Source organism: Equus quagga, chromosome 16 (assembly GCF_021613505.1).
Source record: "Equus quagga isolate Etosha38 chromosome 16, UCLA_HA_Equagga_1.0, whole genome shotgun sequence".
Lineage (NCBI taxonomy): Eukaryota > Metazoa > Chordata > Mammalia > Perissodactyla > Equidae > Equus > Equus quagga.
Window position 1 is genome coordinate 37,686,568 of NC_060282.1, and position 22,656 is coordinate 37,709,223.

A 22,656-nucleotide genomic window follows, 5' to 3' on the forward strand; every position below is an offset into this window, starting at 1 on the left:
TAGGCCCTAGGAGTTTAGACACTAAAAATCAAATACTTTTTCCCAAAAACGCATAAAAAGTTATTTTCATAAGTAAATCCATGAAGGTTATTTCACAGGTTCCCATCTCCCCCTTATTTAAAATTTTGCCCCCATGAGTTTTCCTTTTTCAATGTTTGACTCTTGTTAACATTCAGAACACATGAATAAAGGCTCATGGAACACAAAACAACTCTCCAAGGAACAAAGATGATGAACTGAAAAACTAAAAAACAGGCTTCCTTTAAAATGTATGCAATCTTTTTGAGGTGAAGAGAAAATACAGTCATATTTCTGCTAATAAATGATGCCTAGTTCACAGAGATTTAAACACATGCATATTTCAACATGTTCACAAAAGCAAATCATGGTTTCTCCGGCAATAAAATGAGACTGAGAATCACTGCTTCGGAGTAAAATCACCCCATGCCCCTTATGCTAGGACTCATATGCCAGGGACCAAATAAGACATCTGAGTAGGTCGGTCTCGAGGGAGGTCAGCAGGGACCAGCAGAGCCAGATTCCTCGGCCTAGAACACAGCTGTCATCTAAGCACACCTTACCGAAACCACTGCCCACTCCTCCCCCGCAGACCATCCCCTGCTCTCCCCAGGATAAACCTCCATTCTAGCTTCCCTGGACACCAAGCTAGAGTCCCATCTTTGACTGCACAACACACTTTAGCAAGAAAATGCCTGCCACCCTAACCAATCTCACTTAAGGACAAATTGAGTCCACTGTTTTGAGTAGCCCTAACCGTAGGGGTCCCAAGTTTTAACCAAGGAGTTCTGAACTTGCTCACTGTAGGAAGACCTAAGACAAGTCTGAAGGGTAATGTATTAGCAACAGACACTTGAGCTGAAAGGTTCTTGGCTGCAAATGACAACATGACTGATATTCTGCAAATTCACATGGTCTTATTTGTTAGCTATGGGCAGTGGAAAATGTTTAACAACCAGCTCTCCTGGGAAAAAAGCCCAGATTTGTGGCATTTGCCAATTTTCATGATGAACTCGAACCACTGCAGATCTCAAGCTACCAACTTGACTTCAACTGGCTCACAAAAATCCTGAAAATGTAACAAGTAGCTAGTGTGAGCTAGTACAACAGTGGATAGGATCTAAAGACGGACCAAAGGGAATATAAGTATTATTCATTTTAAATTTGAATATGAAAAATTCGCAAAAAATCCAAGCACCTCAGGGCCTTCTTTTTAAAGTGTACACACAGATAGTAGGAAGTGTTTACCCATATCAATATACTGACACCACCAATGAAAAAAAAAAATAAATTGTTCACCTTATAATCAAGGGTTTCACATAAGTTACTGTCCAAACCAGGGCTTCTGAGTCTGAAAGAGGGTGATTTTAATAATTATACCACACAACAGGAGTAAACCAAGACTGTGAATGTCAAACTAGGACATACAACTTATCTTTTTAGATGCAATAATAGAAGCTTCTTTCTAAACAGCTCCTGAAGCAGGCTTATTACTTAATGGTTAAAGAACACAATACTTTTTATTCATGTAAATATATTCCTCCATCTCAGCATGTAACTTGTTGAGTACCATGGCTGACTGTCGTGCTTGAGGGATGCAAAGCTGGGTAAAACATGGTTCCTGACCTCGCAGAGCTTAAAATCCAATGTAGTGAATGACACAAGTACCTACAGGTGTGACTGTGACAGTGCAAGTGTTACAGACCTGCTAATGACCAGGGGGCCTGAGGTGACCAGGAAGACAGAGGAGAGGGCAGCTGAGCAGGGATTTCAGAAGCAAAGTTCTGCAGAGGGCATTACAGACAGCGGACCAAATGGGAGCAGAAAGCTTTTGGGGGCAATGTGGTGACAGAGGAGTTTATAATTATCGAGCCCCTGAACTGCAGTTTGAAACAGTCTGAACAAAATAATGCTTCAGGAAAAGTTGTTCTGATGCCGCTGTGGATGGGAGGAGGCAGAGAGACTAGGCAGAAGGCTTCTCCAGAGTCAAGGATTGATGCGAAGAGCATGCATTAAGGTGGTAGCCGCAGAAATGAAAAATGTTTGCACAATCTTCTGTACCTGTCTTCATATGTGAAGGAGAAGAATTTACGATTTTTATGTATTAATCAATTCACATACCTTAGAACTGCCTTAAGAAATGAGACTTTTAGGCAGAAAATTCAGGATATTAAATACTGCACTCATCACAATGAAATGCTAACAGTCCCTTCTCAAACCTGAACACAGGCAGTTTACCTGTCACAATCTTGAATGCAGCCACTGCAGTTTCCTTCTTTTAGGTAACACGCTGCTCTATTTGAATATAAGACACTTAGATCATCTGCACTTCCACTTCCTAAAATCACATTGAATTAAATACAGTTAAAATCCATTAGCAAAATCACAGTGCATCAGAATTAGAAGACAAATGAGGTCTCCAGGGGCAGTGCAGTCCTACAGATTGCTGATAACAGAGCTCCAAGGTGCTGGCTGTGGCCGCACTGCCCGGAGGGAAAGCCCATATGGGACAGATGCAAACCTGCCCCGCCCGGGCACATGCTACACATTCCAAGGGACTGCTCACGGAGGTCAGGTCACACATCGCCCTCGCTCACCAGGAAGGAATGTACAGACGCAAATGGCTGTCATTCAGGAGGTGCCTGCGCTCCCCAGCGGAGGCCCTTTTGAGCCCGGGGCCCCCGAGGCGCAGCTCACCCACCTGCAGGCTCCAGCTGCGCGATCGCCGCCGAGTACCGGAGGGCCGCCTCGGCGAACTGCCCGCTCTGGAACAGCTCGTTGCCCTGGCTCTTCAGGCCGGCAGGGCCGACCGGGGCGGCGGGAGCGGGTGGCGGCACTCCGGAGCCGGGGCCGGAGGCGGAGGGCGCGTCGGCCGCGGCGGGGTCCCCGGCGTCCCGCCCGCTGCCCGGGGGCCCGTTGGCGCCACCCGCCGGCACCCGCCCCCGTCGGCCCCGCTTGTCCGCGCCGGCCCCTGTCGCCCGGCCCCGCCGCGGCGCGCCCCTCTCCGGCCGCTTGCTGCCCTCGCTTTTGCCGGTCAGCTTCTTCTGGATGTTGCCCATGGCTCCCGCCGGCTCGGCGGCCTCTGTGGGAAGTGGATGCGGGAAGTGAGGGTTTGCATCATTGCATCATCAGGAGAAACTACCACGGATGCCGCGGGGGTGCCCGGCGCGGAGGCGCGCTCGCCGGGGAGGCCGGGCTGGCACCGCCCCTCGGGGCCGCCCCTCCAGGCGCGCGTGCGCCCTGAGGGTGTACCGCGGCGGCAGCGCGCTCCCGAGCCCGCGGCTGTCTCAGCTCCGGACAGAAGCCGACCTCGAACCTAACTCTTCAAACGCTGAAGAACTTGTGACGTGAACACTGGCATTTCAAAATCATTCCCTTCATCAAAGCATTATGTGCCGAGGCAGATCTTACAAAATAGGTACTTTTCCTCTATTTACTATTCATGATTGAATGAATGGAGTTACTAAAACTTGAATACAATAATTGCACCCAAGGTTAGGGTACCGTTTCCTTATTTTAAAGGATTGGGAGAAAAAGATCATTTGAAAGAAAAATAAAGTCCAAGTGATTTTTAAGTCATTTTAAAGTGAATTTAGCAAAAAAGTCACATAAAACAAGCACCTAATTTTTGAGCTTAAAGTGACCCTTAAAAAGACTATTCCTTTGATCTTGATTCAAAGATTTCATGTATTAAACCTTTAATAATTGATTATCGAATCTATTTTAAAACATAAAAATGATGCATAAATATTTCATTGATGGGTGTCTTATCAATATTTAAAACAAAGCAATTCATCATTTCAAAGCACTGTTACAAAGTACTTAAATACTACAGAGACTTCTAAGCTTTTTTTAGCAATCTAATCTGATTCTTAATGGGTATTTTTTCCATTCTGTTTCATGAATGGTAAAGCCAGGATGTGAAGCACAGAGAGGGAGGGAACAGAAAACCTCAAATACTTAAATGAAAATCAGTGGATAGTCACCATAAGGCAAGCCCTAAGTATAAAAACACTATTTAGTAAATACAGTTTCCTATACAGTGGAATAACATCCAATTTTCTATCACTAACCAAAAGGGGCTTAATTATTAAAGCAATTAAAAGATCTTGTTATAGCGGTAAGTTCCCAGATTGGACCAGTAGGATTCCTGGAGCAAGGTGGCAGTCCTCCTCATCTGGTATCTGCTACTCAAGTCCCCACCCAGTAGAAAAATGCATGGAGCATAAGTCAGCGTCAGCAGAAACAATGGGCAACTTAGTATTATTGTCCATTCCCTTGTGCGTCATCCCTCCATGTCTGACCAATACTATTACTAAATAGTATTGTTTTTTTAGAACTTAATATGGGTCAAGACATTTACATATATTATCATTTTCTATTATCATTAATCTTTATACCAAGTATTATCATATCCAATTTACAAATGAGGCAACAGAGACACAAGGAAGAAGCTAAGAAATTCGCTCAAGCAGAGAGCTAGAAACCAGCATAACTGGGATTCCAGTGAAATGAACTGAATGCAAAGCTGCACCTCTTTCCTTAAGATTGAAATGTCTCTGGACAACTCTGCCAATCTCTGCAAAGAAAGGTAAGCAGAGGCCAGAACATGAAAGACCTGTGAGTCCTGTTGGGTACTGCACTACCTGTGGGACATTCCAGAGGAGTTGTTCAGGAGGTGGCTCCAAATGTAGATCAGAAGAGTGGCATTATCTAGAGACACTGACTTGGGAGTTGCTGGCATATAAAGGATCATCAAGGTTTGGATGTGGATGGGGTCACTCACATCTTCCAAAGGATCCCTGAGAAATACTAACACTTAAATAATGATCATAGGAAGAATCTCCTGTGGAGATGGAGGAGTATGTAGAAATAGATTCTGCCTCAGAAACCAAGAAGAAAGAGTATTTCATTCAGGGAGAAAGGAGTCAACGTTAACAAATATCAAAAGAGGGAATGGTCAACAGTGTCAACTGCCTAAGGACTAAAGGGAACCATTAGATCTAAAGACCACAAGGACTTCAGTAGCCTTGGGTGGGGTAGTTTGGGTAGTTGGTGGATACAAAAATCCTCAACAAAATACTAGCAAACTGAATCCAACAGCGTATTAAAAGGATTATACATCACGACTAAGTGGGATTTATCTCAAGAATGGAAGAGTAGTTCAACAGCAGAAAATCTGTCTATACAACACACCACATTAATAGAACAAGGGAGAAAACCACATGATCAAATCTGACACTGAAAAGGCATTTGACAAAATCCAACACCCTTTCATGATAAAAACACTAGGATGAGAATTAGGAACAGGGGCCAGCTCCATGGCCGAGTGATTAAGTTCATGCACTCCACTTTGGTGGCCCATGGTTTTGCCAGTTTGGATCTTGGGCACAGACCTAGCACTGCTCATCAAGCCATGCTGAGGTGGCATCCCACACAGCAGAACTAGAAGGACCCACAGCTAAAATATACAACTATGTACTGGGAAGCTTTGGGGAGAAGAAGGAAAAATAAAATAAAATAAAAAATAAATGTTTTTTAAAAACCCCAAGAACAGAAGTGAAATTTCTCAACCTGATAAAGTAGATTTACAAAAAATTCACAGCGAACATAAAAATCAGGAACAAGACAAGTATGCCGTTTTCCCCACAGCTACTCAGTATTGTACTGGAAGTGTAGCCTGATCAGTTAGACAAGAAAACAAAATAAAAGGCATCCATACTGGAAAGGAAGAAGTAAAACTATCTCTCTTGGTAGATGAAATGATTATATAGAAAGAGATACATCCTTTGGGATTATAAATATAATATATAAAATATTATAATATATAACATAATATATATAATCCCAAAGAATTGTATATATATATATATATATGTGTGTATATATGTTCCCAAAGAATACACACACACACACACAAACCTCTAATAGAGTTAATAAGCAAATTCAGCAAAGTTTCAGGGTACAAGATGAACACACAAAATCAGTTGTTTTTATACACTAGCAACAAACAATCCAAGAGGAAATTACAAAACAATTACATTTACAATAGCATCCAAAGGAATAAAATATTTAGGAATAAATTTAACCAAGGAAGTGAAAGACTTGTATACTGAAAACTACAAAAGATTGCTGAAAGAAATTAAATAAATGGAAATATATCTCTTGATCATGGATAGGAAGACAATGTTAAGATATCAATACTACCCAAAACAATCTACAGATTCAACATAATCCCTGTGAAAATTCCACAGCCTTGTTTGCAGAAATGGAAAAGCTGATCCTCAAATTCATATGGAATAGCAAGAGGCCCAGTATAGCCAAAAGAATCTTGAAAAAGAAGAACAAAATCCAAAGGACTCACACTTCTGATTGCCAAACATACTAAAAGCTACAGTAATCTAACACTGTTGTCCTGACATAAGGACAGACTATAGACCAATGGAATAGAATTGAGAGTCCAGAAATAAACCCTTACATTGGGTTTATTGCCAGTTGTTTTTTGACAAGGGTGCCAAGTCCATTCAATGGGGAAAGAATAGTCTCTTTAAGGAATGGTGTTGGGACAACTGGATTTCCACATGCTCATTAAAAAAAAAGCTAAGTCAGACTCCTTCCTCCTTCAGTCAAAATAAATCAATGACCTGGATGTAAAAGCTAAAACCATAAAACTCTTAGAAAAAAACATAGGGGTAAATCTACATGACCTTGGATTTGACAATCAATTTTTCCATATAACACCAAAGGCATAAGCAACAAAAGAAAAAATAGATAAATTGGACTTTGTCAAAATTAAAAAATTTTGTGCATCAAAGGACATTATCAAGAAAGTAAAAAGACAACCCACAAAATGGGAGAAATTATGTGCAAATTGTATATCTGATAAGGGTCTAGTATCCAGAATATATAAAGAACATTTACAATGCAACAATAAAAAGATAAATAACCTAATTTTAAAATGGGCAAAGAACTTGAATAAACATTTCTCCAAAGAAGATATACAAATGACTAATACACACATGAAAAGATGGTCAACATAAGTTATTAGGGAAATGCAAATCAAAACGCTAAGGAATTACCACTTGACACCCACTAGGATGGCTATAATCAAAAAGACAAACCATAACAAGTGTTTGCAAGAATGTGGAGAAATTGGAATCCTCATATATCGCTGGTGGAACTACAAAAAGGTGTATCCACTTTGGAAAACAGTCTGGCATTTTCTCAAGAAGTTAAATGTAGTTACCATATAACCCAGCATTCCACTCCTAGGTAAATACCCAAGAAAATAAAAAACATGTTCACACACACACATGCACACACACAAAACTTGCATGTGAATATTCATAGCAGCATTATTCATAATAGCCAAAAAGTGGAAACAAGCCAAACATTTACCAACTGATGAATGGATAAAGAAAATGTGGTATTAGCCATGCAATGGAATATTATTTGTCCGTAAAAAGGAATGAAGTACTAATACATGATGCAACATGGATAAACTTGAAACACTATGCTAAGTGAAAGAAGCTAGACACAAAGGGCCACATATTGTATGATTCCATTTATATGAGATATTCAGAACAGGCAAATCTATAGAGACAGAAAGTAGATTAGTGGTTGCCAGGGGAAGGGGAGATGGGAGTGACTGCTAATGGGTACGGAATTTCTTTTGTGATGATAAAAATGTTCTGGAATTAGACAGGGATGATGGTTGCACAATCTTGTGAATATACTAAAATCCACTGAATCTGAAAAGGATGAATTTTATGATATATGAATTATATCTAAATTTTTAAAAAAGAGTGCTTATTTCATCTTACCCTTGACAACAAATCATACTTTCTTTTTTTTCTACCTTGGCCAATTTGATGGGAGAAAACAATAATCTATATTTAATTTTCATTTTTTCATTAGCAATACAAAATTTATTGATTATTTAGTTTCTTCATGAGTGATTTATTCATTCATATGCTTTGTTCATGTTGGTACTGGGCTCTTTAACGTCTTCTTATTGTTTCATAAAAGCTCTTCATATTATAAGGTTATCGACTTGACATTTTTCCTAGTTTGTCATTTGCCTTTTTATTTTTTTATGGCATCTGACTTATACAGGTATTTCATTTTTACATAATCATTCACCTTTCTGTTTATGAGTTTGTCTGTTGTTTTAACTCTTTGAAATCCCCACCCTTCCACCCTCCTGATCCTGCCAATTCTAGGAAAAGAGAAATATTTTTCTATATTTTATTCTTCTTTTTGTGAGTGACTGTTTCTTTTCTTATATTTCATTTTCAGGTGGGGAATAAGCAACAGTACTACAAGGGAGCTAGACAGTTCTTTCCCTCTGATTACTGCTCACAGACTCTGCAGGGAGACAATAAATACCAAAGTCTCTGACAGCTACAGTTGTCTGAGGACAGCTACTTCTAAATGGGGAGTTTCTGAGAAAGCCATGGACTCAAATCCCCAGATCTAATCAGCCTGGCAAATAGGCAGGTATTTCTTCATACTAGTCCTGAGAAGGACAGGTGAGAAAGCTCTTTTTACAAGTTATCTCACAATAGAACTGGGCAAAGGTGAGCATAAGATAGTTCTGTTGTTTTTACTTCATTTTAAAAGGACTACTTCTGAGCATCCAGCAATTTATTCTACCTAATCTTGAGTGGCTTTCCTGATAAAAAGGAACTAAGTGTCTTAAAATGTACATTCTTCCTATCAAGATATTTTTGTTTTCTGAATCTTAAGTATTTTTATATAGTCCCTAATCTACAAAATTATTGGGGGGCAGGAATGACAGGATCAGAAATGGTTCTCCTAAAGCTCTGGCTGCCTGCAGAGCAGAAAAGGAATATTGCTTCTCTATGGGACTCACCTAAGGGATAACCACCTAACTCAGAGAGAAACATCTTATCAACCTGTTAAATGATATTACACTATCACAATCCTGACTCAGATTTCTAATCACAGAAGTAGTATTACTGATTTTTTAATGATTAACCCTTTCCTGAAGGTTTATCTCTATTTGTAAGGAGGGCCTTTTAGTATCTTCCCCCCACCCAGCTTTATTGAGATATAATTGATAAACAACATTGTGTAACTTTAAGGTATACGATGTGATGATTTGATACATATATATATATTGCAAAATTATTACCACAATAAGGTTACTTAACGCATCCATCACCTCATATAACTACTTTTTTTTTGTAGTGAGAACATTAAAGATCTACTCTCTTAGCAACTTTCAAGTATATATTGCAATATTGTTAACTGTAGTCACAATGCTGTATATTAGATCCCCAGAACTTACTCATCTTACAACTCGAAGTTTGTACCCTTTATTCAATCAACTTCTCCCCAATACCCTCCTCCCCTAGTCCCTGGCAACCACCATTCAACTCTCTATGAGTTTGTCTTTTTTTAGATTCCACACATAAGTGAGATCATATAGTATTTGTCTTTCTCTGACTTATTTCACTTAGCATAATACCCTCAAGATCCATCCATGCTGTCACAAATGGCAGGATTTCCTTTTTTTATGGATGAATAACATTCCATTGTGTGTGTCTATGTATAAGCATGTGTGTATCAGATTTTCTTTATCCATTCATCTGCTGTTGAACACTTAGGTTCTTTCCATGTCTTGGCTATTGGGAATAATGCTGCAATGAACATAGGAGTGCAGATATCTCTTTGAGATACTGCTTTCATTTCTTTTGGATATATACTCAAAAGTGGGATGGCTGGACTGTGATAGTTCTATTTTTAATTTTTGCGGAACCTCCATACTGTTTTCCATAGCGGCTGTACAATTTACATTTTACATTTTTGAAATGTACATTTTACATTTATATTTACAATTTACATTTCCACCAACAGCGCACAAGCGTTCCCTTTTCTCCACATCTTCACCAATATTTGTTATCTCTTGTCTTTTTGATAAGAGCCATTCTAACAGGCATGAGATGGTATCTCATTGTGGTCTTGATTTTCATTTCCCTGATGATTAGTGATGTTGAGCACATTTTCATGTATCTGTTGGTCATTTGAATGTCTTCTTTGGAAGTGTCTATTAGGTTCCTCTGCCTATTTTTTAATAAAAAAGGCTTGCATTAGTCTTTAACTCACTTGTTCCTCACCATAGTTTCAGCTTCTGATAAGAGTTCTTGGTACAACGTCAGGGAGCACAAGAATGGACAAACACCAGATTATATCTGTTTCTTTGACAGTGTAGCCTGGCGATGTTCAGCCTGGGTTTTACAGAACCTATACTTTCTTAGTTGGCATCCAGTAACCGCTTTTAAGAGATAGACTTTGGAATCACACCAATTTGGGGCCATATCCTAACCATATGACTTACAACCTGGTAAATCTGGCAAATAATTTAACCTTTCTAAGTTTCCAATCCCTAATCTATAAAATATGAATAGTTATAGCTTCCTTGAGGATTAAATAAAATAATCTATGTAAAGCACTTTCTTTCTTTCTTTCTTTTTTTTTTTGAGGAAGATTAGCCCTGAGCTAACTGCTGCCAATCCTCCTCTTTTTGCTGAGGAAGACTGGCCTTGAGCTAACATCCGTGTCCATCTTCCTCTACTTTATATGTGGGATGCCTACCACAGCATGGCTTGCCAAGCAGTGCCATGTCTGCACCCAGGATCCGAACCAGCGAACCCCATGCCACCAAAGCGGAACGTGCGCAGTTAACCACTTACCACCAGGCCGGCCCCTGTAAAGCACTTTCATAGTTCTTCAAATGTGCTAATCTTTCAAAAAAATAATAATGAGAAGAGCAGTTCTTGTCAAGATAAACACACTCCACCGTGTCTCCCACTGAATAGACTAAAAACCTGGGACGGAATTCACAAAGCAGCTATATGAGGAGACTGAAAAGTAAATGGTAGCAGGCTGACTGGGGAAGGGAACTAGAACTTGAAAGATCACTAAACTAGCAGTGAGCTTCTCATTTTTCTTTCCTCTGATATCTCCTAGCCTGGATCAAAGGCAGTCCAAAACCCAGAACTGTGCACTGAGTGTGCACAGAAAAAGCTGCAGAAGAAATCCTCTATTACTTATCTAAAGCAAAAAGACAGTTGACCTCTATGGAAGAGAGAGTTGGGGAAATCCCCTGTTTCTTGTTTGTTTGTTTTGTTTTTTCATTCTCTCCAATCCCAGCTTCCCGGCAATCCTGCAGCAGTTGCCATGGCAGTAGCAGCCAAGTAGATAACTAAAATTTTGAGGGAGAGGGACTCATCTCTGGCCAGAGAAACTGTGGTCCCAAAAATGTCCCCATTGCTTTTTTCTCTCTCTGTCCTCTTGTTGCCCAGTCCCAGAGACACACAGTCCTGAGAAGTGTGCAGTAGAATGGAGAAATTAAAAGCCTGGCTTTCTAGCCAGAGGAACAGGAAGGAAAATGGTGGGAGCCAGAAAGAGTACAGAAGAATCACAGACACAAGGGAACTCAAGAAAACAAACGCATAAAATTGTGTACAAACTGGGCTTACCCTCTAGGTGATCCATATCATAAATCTGATCCTAAACATCATATTAAAAATTTTGAGAAGTGAATTACAGGGGAAGACCATTGCCCAGACCCTAGCTGGTCATGGGGTGGTGCACAAGTGAGACAGGTAGAAATAGCACTGTAGAGGTTTTGAAACTAAACTGACATTAGTACCATAGTCCACAGAAGTCAGGTAGGAAAACTTTTACCCAAACATAACCAGATTGATTAACTGATTTTGTATAAAGTACAAAACTATTTAACAAATGAGGAAGAAAGAAAATCTTAACATTTGGCAAAGGAAAAGACAAGTAACTCCAAACCCTAGGTAACAAGGATATTGTGAATTCTCAAAGACTTTACAGTGGCTGTAATAACCATGCTCCAAGAAATAAAGGCAAATACTCTTGAAAGGAAAAGAAAGATTAAACAGCTTTGCAGAGAAATAGAAGATTAAAAAAAAGAGAACCAAATGGAAATTTTATAATGAAAAAACTACAATAACCAAAATAAAAAATTCACTGAATGGGTGCAATAGTTGAATTGAGATGACAGAGGAAAAAGTCAGTGAACCTGAATATAGATCAATAGAAATTTTTCAATCTTAACAACAAAAAGAAGAAAAAAACTGACAAAAAAATGAACAAAACCTCAAGGACTTGTGGGACAATACGAAATAGTCTAACAATTGTGTCATAACAGTCCCAATAGGAGAGGAGAAATAATGTTTCCCAGAAAAAAATTTGAAGAAATTATGGCTGACAACTTCCCAAATGTGGCAGTGACATTAACTTATAGATTCAAGAAGCTCAGCATACCCCAAAAGGATGAATTCAAAGAAACCTACATCGAGACACACCATAATCAAACTGCTAAAAAATAAAAACATAGAAAGTCTTGAAAGCAGCCAGAGAAAAACAATGCATCATACATAGGGGAACAACAATTTGAATGGCAATGAATTTCTCATCAGAACCATGGAGGATAGAAGGCAGCAGAAGAAAATGTTTAAAATGCTGAAAGAAAGAACTGTCAATCCAGAATTCTATATCCAGCAAAAATATCCTTAAGAAATTTAGGTAAAATAAAGGCATCCTCAATGAAGGAAAACTAAGAGAATTCATCTCTAGCAGAACTTCTTTAAAAGAAATGCTAAAGGACGTACTTTGGATGTAAAGGAAATGATACCAGAAAGAAACTTGGGACATCAGGAATGAAGGAAAAACAGAAATGACAAATATCTGAGTAAACAAAATAGACTGTTTTTCTCTTCATAAATTCTTCAAAATATGTAGAAAGATTGAAGGCAAAAATCATAACATTGTCTGATGAGGTTTTCAATGAATGTAAATATAACACATATGATAACTACAACATAAAGGTGGAAGGTAAAAGGACTGATTTGGTGGTAAGGGTTTTACATTTCACTTGAAGTGGTAAAATATTAATTCTAAGTAGAATATGGCAAAGTAAGTATGTATCTATAAATCATTATTGGGACCACTAAAAGAATGTGCAAAGAAATACAACAAAATAATAAATAAATTAAAATAAAAAACTAAACATTATTCAAATAATCTAAAAGAAAATATGAAAGAAGAAACAGTGGAACAAAAAACAGAGGGAAGAAACAGAAAAATAAGAAATACAATGTTAGACCTAATACAAACGTATCAATATTTAATTAAGTGTATATGGTGTACACATACCAAATATAAGACAGAGTAGTATAAGAATGGACTAAAAATAAGACCCAACTATATGCTGTCTAAAAGAAACCCATTTTAAGGATTCAGGTAGGTTAAAAGTGAAAGGATGGGAAAATATATATAATGCAAATATGAATCCAAAGAGAGCTGAAATGGCTACAGTAATGTCAGACAAAGTAGACTTAAAAACAAGTAAAATTACCAAAGATAGATGAACATTATATAATGATAAAAGGATCAATTGACCAATAAATCAGAGCAATCCTAAATGTGTATGTTCCTAACAACAGAGCTTCAAGACACATGACACATGACACAAAAACTGACAGAACTAAAAGGAGAAATGGACAAATCCACAGATCTACAATACTCCTCCTTAATGAGGAATATAACAAGTAAAATCAGCAGGGATTAAGAAGAACTCAGTAGCACCATCAAACAACTGGATTTAATTGCTATTTATAGAACACTCCAACAAAAAAACAGCAAAATACATATTCTTTTCAAGTGCACACGGAATATTCATCAAGAAAGAACATAGCCTGTGACATAAGACAAGCCTTAACAAATTTAAAAGTAATGACATAACACAAAGTACATTCTCTGATCTTACTGGAAGTAAACGTAAAATCAAGAATAAAAAGATTACCGGTAAATCTCAAAAATTTGGAAATTAAATATGCCTTAGGGATCAAAGAGAGATCTTGAGGGAAATTAGAAAATATTTTTAACTGAATCTCAATGAAAATAAAACGTAAAATGTGTGGAATGTAGATAAAGCCGTGCTTAGAAGAAAACATAGCATCAAATGCTTATGTTAGGGGAAAGAAGTTTCAAATCAACATCCTAAGCCTCTATCTTTTTTCTTTTTTTTTTTTTTGAGGAAGATTAGTCCTGAGCTAACATCCACCATGAATCCTCTTCGTTTTTTGCTGAGGAAGATTAGCCCTGAGCTAACACCTGTGCCCATCTTCCTCTACTTTATATGTGGGATGCCTGTGACAGCATGGCTTGACAAGCAGGGCATAGGTCCACACCTGGGATCCAAACCAGAGAACCTCAGGCTGCCAAAGCAGAGTGCGCAAACTTAACTGCTACACACCAGGCCGGCCTAAGTCTCCATCTTGAGAAACTATCTTAGAAAAAGAGGAGTAAAATAAGCCCAATACAAGCAGAAGGAAGGAAATGATAGGAGAAATCAAGGAAACTGGCAAAGAAAAAAAAGGAGAGAAAAATCAATGAGACAAAAGGTGGTGTTTTGAAAAGATCAATAATATTGAAAACGTTTAGCCACACTGGCAAACCAAAAAAGAGAGAAAACACAAATTACCAATATCAAGAAGAGGGGATATCACTACAGATCAACCAGACATTAAAACTGTAATAAGGGATTCCTATGAACAACTCTATGCCCATAAATTCAACAACTTGGATGAAATGGACCAATTTCTTGAAACTACAAATCTATCAGGATTCACCCAAGAAAAAAACAGATAACCTAAATAGTTGTATATCTATTAAAGAAATTGAATTTGCAATTTAAAACTTTTCACAAAAGAAACTCCAGGCCTAGATGGTTTCACTGGCAAATTCTACCAAATATTTAAAAATTCTACCATCAATTCTACACAACCTCTTTTAGAAAATAGAAGTGATGGAAACATATCCCAACTCCCAACTTTTATGAGGCCATCATTGCTCTGATACAACAAAATTAAAAGAGAAATTAAAAGCCTGGCTTTTAACCAGACAAGCACGGTACAAAAAAAGAATAACTATAGTCCAATATCTCTCGTGAATGTAGATGCAAAAATCCTCAAGAAGATATTAGCAAATAAAATCCAGCAATAGGGGCTTGTCCAGTGGCACAGTGGTTAAGTGCGCACATTCCACTCCAGTGGCCCGGGGTTCGCCGGTTTGGATCCCAGGTGCAGACTTGGCACCGCTTGTCAAGCCATGCTGTGGCAGGCGTCCCACATATAAAGTAGAGGAAGATAGGCACAGATGTTGGCTCAGGGCCAGTCTTCCTCAGCAAAAAGAGGAGGATTGGCAGCAGATGTTAGCTCAGGGCTAATCTTCCTCAAAAAAAAAAAAAATCCAGCAATATATGAAAAGATTAATACAATGATGATTGATGGGTTTATCCCAAGAATTCAAGGCTGGCTCAACATCTGAAAATCTATAAACATAATCCAATATATCAACAGACTAAAGAAGAAAAACCACATGATCAAATCAATTGACAGAAAAAGTAGTTGAAAAAATTCAACACCAATTCAAGACAAAAAGTCTCAATCATCTAGAAATAGAAGATTACCTCATTAATTGGATAAAGGCCATCTATCATAAACTCACAGTTAATATCAAACTTGATGGTGGAAGACTGAATGCTTGTCCTCTAAGATTGAGAACAAGGCATGCATGTCTACTCTCACCACTCTTGTTCAACACCATAATCCTTAGCCAGTGCAATAAAGCAAGGAAAAGAAAGAAAAGATGTACAGATTGGAAATGAAAAAATAAAACTGTCCTTATTTGCAGACAACATAATTGTCTATGAAAAAAATTCCAAAGAATCTTTGAAAAGAATCCTGGAACTAATCAGTGAATTAGCATAATTGCAAGATCCAAGTCAACATATTTTTAAAAATCAATCATATTTCTATATTCTAGCAATGTACAAATGAATTTTAAATCTTCTGAAATTAAAAAAAGTATTATTTACAATAGCTCCCCCCAAACTGAAATACTTAAGTATAAATCTGTCAAAGTATGTGCAGTATCTGTATGCCATAAACTTCAAAACACTAATAAAATAAAATTAAAAAGACCTAAATAGGGGCCGGCTCCGTGGCCGAGTGGTTAAGTTCTCGCACTCCGCTGCGGCGGCCCAGGGTTCGGATCCTGGGCGCTGACATGGCACCGCTCGTCAGGCCACGTTGAGATGGCGTCCCACATCCCACAACTAGAAGGACATGCAACTAAGATATACAACTGTGTACAGGGGAGGGGTTGGGGAGATAAAGCAGAAAAAAAAAAAAAGACCTAAATAAATGAAGAGACATACCATGTTCACGGATTGGAAAACTCAATATAATTACAACATCATATCTCCCCTAAACTGATCTATATATTCAATACAATTCCAATCAAATTCCCAGCATGACTTTTTCTAGATATAGAAAAACTGACTGACCTACTTCATATTTGCTATCTTATTGTACTCTTGTACATATTACAGTGATAGAGGAAAATTCCTTGTATTTTGCAGTGAGTAGAAATGTAAATTTTAGTAACATAACAAAGAGACTTGTGGTAAAATATTCATCAAATATATGTGATTTTTTTATGTAATAAAGAAATATACCTGAATGTTAAGAGAAATGGGAGGAACGCAGACCACGAAAAATAAAATATAATTGAAAAAAACCTGATTTTAAAACTAGGTGGAAAGGCAAAGGAAATAGAACAGCCAAACAATTTTGAAAAAGAAAAATAAAGCTGAAGGAATCACACTACCTGATTTTAAGACTACTATAAAACTATATTACTCAAGACAGTGTGGTGTTGACAAATGGATAGACACATAGGTCACCAGAAAAGAACTGGGTCCAGAATTAGATTCTACTGGCCTCACAAATATGGCCAATTGATTTTTCACAAAGGTGCAAAGGCAGTTCAAAAGAGTAAGGATAGTTTTCAATAAATGGTTTTGGAACAGTCGGATATCCATATGCAAATAAATGAAACTCCATCTAATCCTCAAACTTCATACAAATATTAACTCAGCATGCCAAGAGAAATAAGTCAGACAGAGAAAGACAAACATTGTATGATCTCATTTATATGTGGAATCTAACAAGTAATAAACTGAGATCATAGATACAGAAAAAAGATTGGTGGTTGCCAGAGGTGGTGAGTGGGGTGGGGGGGCGATGGGTGAAGAGGGTCAAAAGGTACAAAATTCCAGTTATAAAATAAATAAGTCATGAGGACATAATGTACAGCAAGGTGACTGTAGTTAATAATACTGTACTGTATATTTCAAAGGTGCTAAGAGAGTAAATATTAAAAGTTTTTATCACAAGAAAACAAAATTTTTAAACTATATACAGCGATAGATGTTAACTAAACATATTATGGTGATCATTTTGCAATATATACAAATATCAAATCATCATGTTGTACACCTGAAACTAACACAATGTTATATGTCAACTATATCTCAATAAAAACATTAACTCAGAATGGATATGTAAGTGTAAAACATAAAACTATGAAACTTTTAAAAGAAAATACAAGAGAAAATCTTCATGATTTTGGATTAAGCAAAGTGTTCTTAGATATAACACCCAAAGCACAGTCCATTACAAACTTTCGATAAATTGGACTCTAACTAAATTAAAACCCTTTTTTTCTGTGAAAGCTACTGTTTAAAGACTGAAAAAACAAGCTACAAACAGGGGAAGAAATATTTGCAGACCTCATGTCTACCGAAAGACTTGTATCAAGAATATAAAAAGAACTCTCAAAACTCAACAAGAAGAAAACAATTACCCAATTTAAAAAAAACTGGTGGAATAATTTGAACAGGTACTTTGCCAAAAATGATATGGGCATGGCAAATTAGCACATGAAAAGATGTTCAACATCATAGCCATTAGTAAAATGCAAATTAAAACCATAATGAGAAACCACTATACACCTAACAAAATGGCTAAAAATTTTTTTAAAATAAACCTGATAATACCAAATGCTGACAAGAACACAAAGCAACTGGAACTCTAATATGTTGCTAATGGGAATGCAAAATGGAATGCCATAGTGGAAAAACAGTTTGGAAATTTTTTATACAGTTGAACACACACTTCCCATATGACCCAGCAATCCCACTCTTATGTATTTACCCTAGGGAAATGAAAACATATGCTCACCCAAAAACCTGAGCATGAATGCTAACAGTAGCTCTATTTGTAAATACCAAACACTGGAAACCCAAATGTCCTTTAAAAAGTGAAATGAAAAACAAACGGCAGTATATCCCTAGAATGGAACACTACTAGTCAATAAAAAGGAATGAACCAAAGATACATGCAACCACGTGAATGAATCTCAGTGACATTACGCTAAGTGAAGGAAGCTAGTCTCAAAAGGTTACATACTCTCTGATTCCGTTTATACAGCATTCTGGAAAAGGCAAAACTGTAGGAACAGAGAACACATCAGTGGTTGCCAAGGGTTGGGATGAGGGAAGGGTGTGGCTCAAAGGAGAACAAAAAGGAGTTTTTTGGTGTGATGGAATAGTTATGTATCCTGATTGTGGTGGTGAGTACATGAAATTATACAAATGTTTGAACTGTATAGCAAATAAGTCCATTTTTGCTATGTGTAAATTTTTTAAATAATAATTTAAAAATAGTAGCAATTGATATAGTTTGTACTATACCTTGTTCAAGATTTTAAATGATTTCCATTAATTGTAAGCAACTTGGCTAATTATCTTAAGCTAAATATAAACCCTAAGAAGAATATTTGTTGCCAGAACTTACTGGTTGAAAATTTGCTGGTGAACCTCAATCCTTGGAAAAGTGTTTACCTTAATTTCTCCCTTTTTTATCCTTCTGATGCTTTCTTCCTTTCCCATCTCTCTGGTGCTCTTGCCCTCTGTCTCCTCTTCTCTCGCCCCCACTTCTTTTCTACCCCTTTGTCTTTATCCTAGCTTAATTGATCATATTTTAACCTGAGGTATATATTTTACATTATATTTTTTGTCATTAAAAAATGAAAACTTATACTTCTTTTTCTTTATTTTTTTAAGTTGAATGAACAGAACATTTTACATTTCTCTCTCAAAATTAAATATTCTGTCAAATTACTTAAAGTTGACTTTTACCTGTGAATAATTTTCAAAACTGGTATTTTCCCCTTGGTCGCTCAGGAGCTCTCAAGAAGGGGGAAAAGATTTCCCCCCGTGATCGAGAGAGTAGGCAGATCTTTCCTCTTAAAGCTGATGTAACTTTCATTCTTTCATATTATGAAGATTAAGCTTTATCCAGATGCTTTTTAAAAAATATATCAAAAGTGAAATTGCATATTTAAAACAACTTTTTTGAGAGACACACATAGCATTTTCCAACATTGCTTTCATTTTAGGCACATATCTTCTTTGAAGCCAATATATTTGTAACCAAGGAGCTATATACAAAATACTCATCTAAGAGAAAGATTTAAGGCTAACTTAAACCGTTGATGTCACGTAGACACAGCTATTTGCATTTAAAGGTGATAATCAGGAATTAAATTGAGCACTAGAAAAAGGTGTCAGGTTAAGAAGAAAAATTGGGTTTGGGAGATTAAGAAGATGAACTATGTTAACTAGACTTATTGTGGTGATCATTTCACAATATATACAAATATTGAATCATTACGCTGTACAACTGAAAATAATATAATGTGTATGTCCATAATACCTCAATAAAAAAGAAAAGAAAAGAAAAAGATGAGCTGTATTAAGAAAAAGATTAAGGAAAAGCTTGCTTGTCAATTTACAAGGCATAGCTAGAAACAGTTTGATAGACAGAATTTCTAGACAAACAGAAAATTTGAGCCAGCTCATCATATAAAAAGGTAGCTTTCTGCATAACCAAAAGAGAAAAGATATTTTACTTTTATCTCCACTGCCATCTTCAGGTTTTTTCCCACTGTCCTTTCCATCTTCATCTTCCGAGTTTTCCACCTCCTGAATAAACATCCTTCTCCCCTTTGCTTGAGTCTTAGATGCAGGTTCAGAATCTTTCAGATCTCGTTCAACCTCTGACAAGGTTTTCTGCAACATAAACGCCATAAACATCATTAAAGAAAATGTTCTTCTTTAATAAAAAAAAATAACCATTCATTCAGGTGAGAATATGAAGATAGTATTAAAAAGTGAATAAAGATAACTTAGATAAGGTTTTTATGGTGATCTTTTTCTTTTTCAAACAAGTTCATTGCTTTGTCTGATTATAATCATATATGTCTACTGTAAAAAACTTAAAACATAACAAGTATAAACAGGAAAGAAAAAACTCATCTGAATTCCTGCTGCTCAGATAACACTATTGAAATTCTGAGGATCATTTTCCTCTGTTCTTATATGTCAAATTGTCTCTGTGTCTTATGTGTCAAAATTGCCTTTAGTGGAGTCAGAGCTGCCTTTCCAGAGAAACTGCTTGCTGTCTTGAACCTTGGACTGGGCCAAACCTTTGCACTGGGCCAAAATGGCAATTGTTTTACAAGCAGTTGTTTGGGAGAAAGCAGGAGAAAGGACATCTTGATCACAAAGACTGAGGATTATGGACTTTCTGAAGATAGAATGGATAGTCAATCAATATTTAGCCAAGACTAGCTCTCTGCCTCCAACTCCAATTAAAATGCTTTATAACATAATCTCCTTTCTTTGCCTTTAAAAGCCCCTGACTTTTCCTCCCTAGCAGGACACTATTTGGGTTTCTACTTGAATCTGTGCTACCCAAATTGCAGTTCTTGAGCCTCTAAATAAACTTTTTGCTTCTCTTGTAGTTTATGCCTCTTATTCCTGGACATATGCATGTACACCCTCATAGATGTATAATTTTATACAAATGAAATCATACTACACATGACTTTTTTAGAGTAATGTTGAAAGTTCTTTAATATTTCATGCCAACTGGAATGAAAAATATGTATATCAGAACATTCCCCGCCCCATTCTTTTTTTTTTTTTTTAAGATTTTATTTTATTTTCCTTTTTCTCCCCAAAGCCCCCCGGTACATAGTTGTGTATTCTTTATTGTGGGTCCTTCTAGTTGTGGCATGTGGGACGCTGCCTCAGCGTGGTTTGATGAGCAGTGCCATGTCCGCACCCAGGATTCGAACCAATGAAACACTGGGCCGCCTGCAGTGGAGCGCGCGAACTTAACCACTCAGCCACGGGGACAGCCCCTCCCCGCCCCATTCTTAACAGCTTACTGAGGTATGCATAATTGACAAACTGCATGTACTTAAAATGCACAAGTTGATAGATTTTGACATAATAATAAACATATCCATCATTCCCAAAAGTTTTTTCCTGTCTTTTTGTAATAACTTCCATTCGCTCCTCCCTGCAACCACTGTCCTTTCTGTCATAATAGGTTAGTTTGCATTTTCTAGGATTCTACATAAATAGAATCATACTGTATGTACTCTTTTTTTGTTCTGGCTTCTTTCTCTCATCATAATTATTTTGAAATTCACGCATGTTGTTGTGTTTATCTATTATAGTTCATTCCTTTTGATTGCTAAGTCGCATTCTACTGTACGAATATAACATAATTTGTTTATCCATTTACCTGCTGAAGGACATTTTAAGATGTTTTAAATTTTTCGTGATTACAAATAAAACCATTATGAACATTTATGCATAATCTTTGTGTGGACATACACTTGCATTTTTCTAGGGTAATACCTAGGAATCAGATGGTTGGATCATAAGGTAGGTATGTGATTTTATGTTTAACATTTTTTTTTTTAAATTTTCGGATGTACATCATAATATATTTTGAATTCTGTGTGGATTACATCATGTTCACCACCCGAAAACTAATTATAGTCCATCACCTCACATGTGAGCCTCATCACCCCTTATGCCCTCTCCCCTCACCCCTCCCCCTCTGGTAACCACCAATCCAATCTCCAATGCTATGGGTTTGTTTTTATCTTCTACTTCTGAGTGAGATCATATGGAATTTGACTTTCTCCCTCTGACTTACTTCACTCAGCATAATATCCTCAAGGTCCATCCATGTTGTCACAAATGGCCGGATTTCATCATTTCTTATGGCTGAGTAGTAGTTCATCGTGTATCAATACCACATCTTCTTTATCCATTTGTCCCTTGATGGGCACCTAGGTTGCTTCCATGTCTTGGCTATTGTGTATAATGCTGCAATGAACATAGGGGTGCAAGGATCTTTATGCCTTTGTGTTTTCAAGTTCTTTGGATAAATACCCAGCAGTGGAATAGCTGGATCATATGGTAGATCTATCCTTAATTTCCTGAGGATACTCCGTTCTGCTTTCCATAGTGGCTGCACAAGTTTGCACTGCCACCAGCAGTGAACAAGTGTTCCCTTCTCTCCACATCCTCTCCAACATTTGTTGTTTCCTGTTTTGTTAATTATAGCCATATACCTGATTGTAGTTTTGATTTGCGTTTCCCTGATAGCTAATGATGTTGAACATCTTTTCATACGCCTGTTGGCCATCTGTATATCTTCTTTGGAGAAATCTCTGTTCAGATTTTTTGCCCATTTTTTAATTGGATTGTTGCTTCTTTTGTTGTTGAGCTGTACGAGTTCTTTGTATATTTTTGATATTAACCCCTTATCTGATATATGGTTTGCAAATATCTTCTCCCAATTG

General features: G+C 37.3%; 1 protein-coding gene across 2 annotated transcripts in view; it reads right to left on the bottom strand.

Moving 5' to 3' along the window:
- Positions 1 to 22,656, bottom strand: part of SPAG1 (sperm associated antigen 1) — a 76,590-nt gene that overhangs the window by 23,914 nt on the left and 30,020 nt on the right. For both annotated transcript variants that reach the window (XM_046642372.1, XM_046642373.1), the window contains 3 exons: positions 19,900 to 20,059; positions 2,720 to 3,100; positions 2,257 to 2,356 (listed from right to left, as the gene is read on the bottom strand). In XM_046642372.1, coding sequence (XP_046498328.1) covers positions 2,257 to 2,356; positions 2,720 to 3,100; positions 19,900 to 20,059 — 641 coding nt within the window. The remainder of the gene's footprint in view (positions 1 to 2,256; positions 2,357 to 2,719; positions 3,101 to 19,899; positions 20,060 to 22,656) is intronic.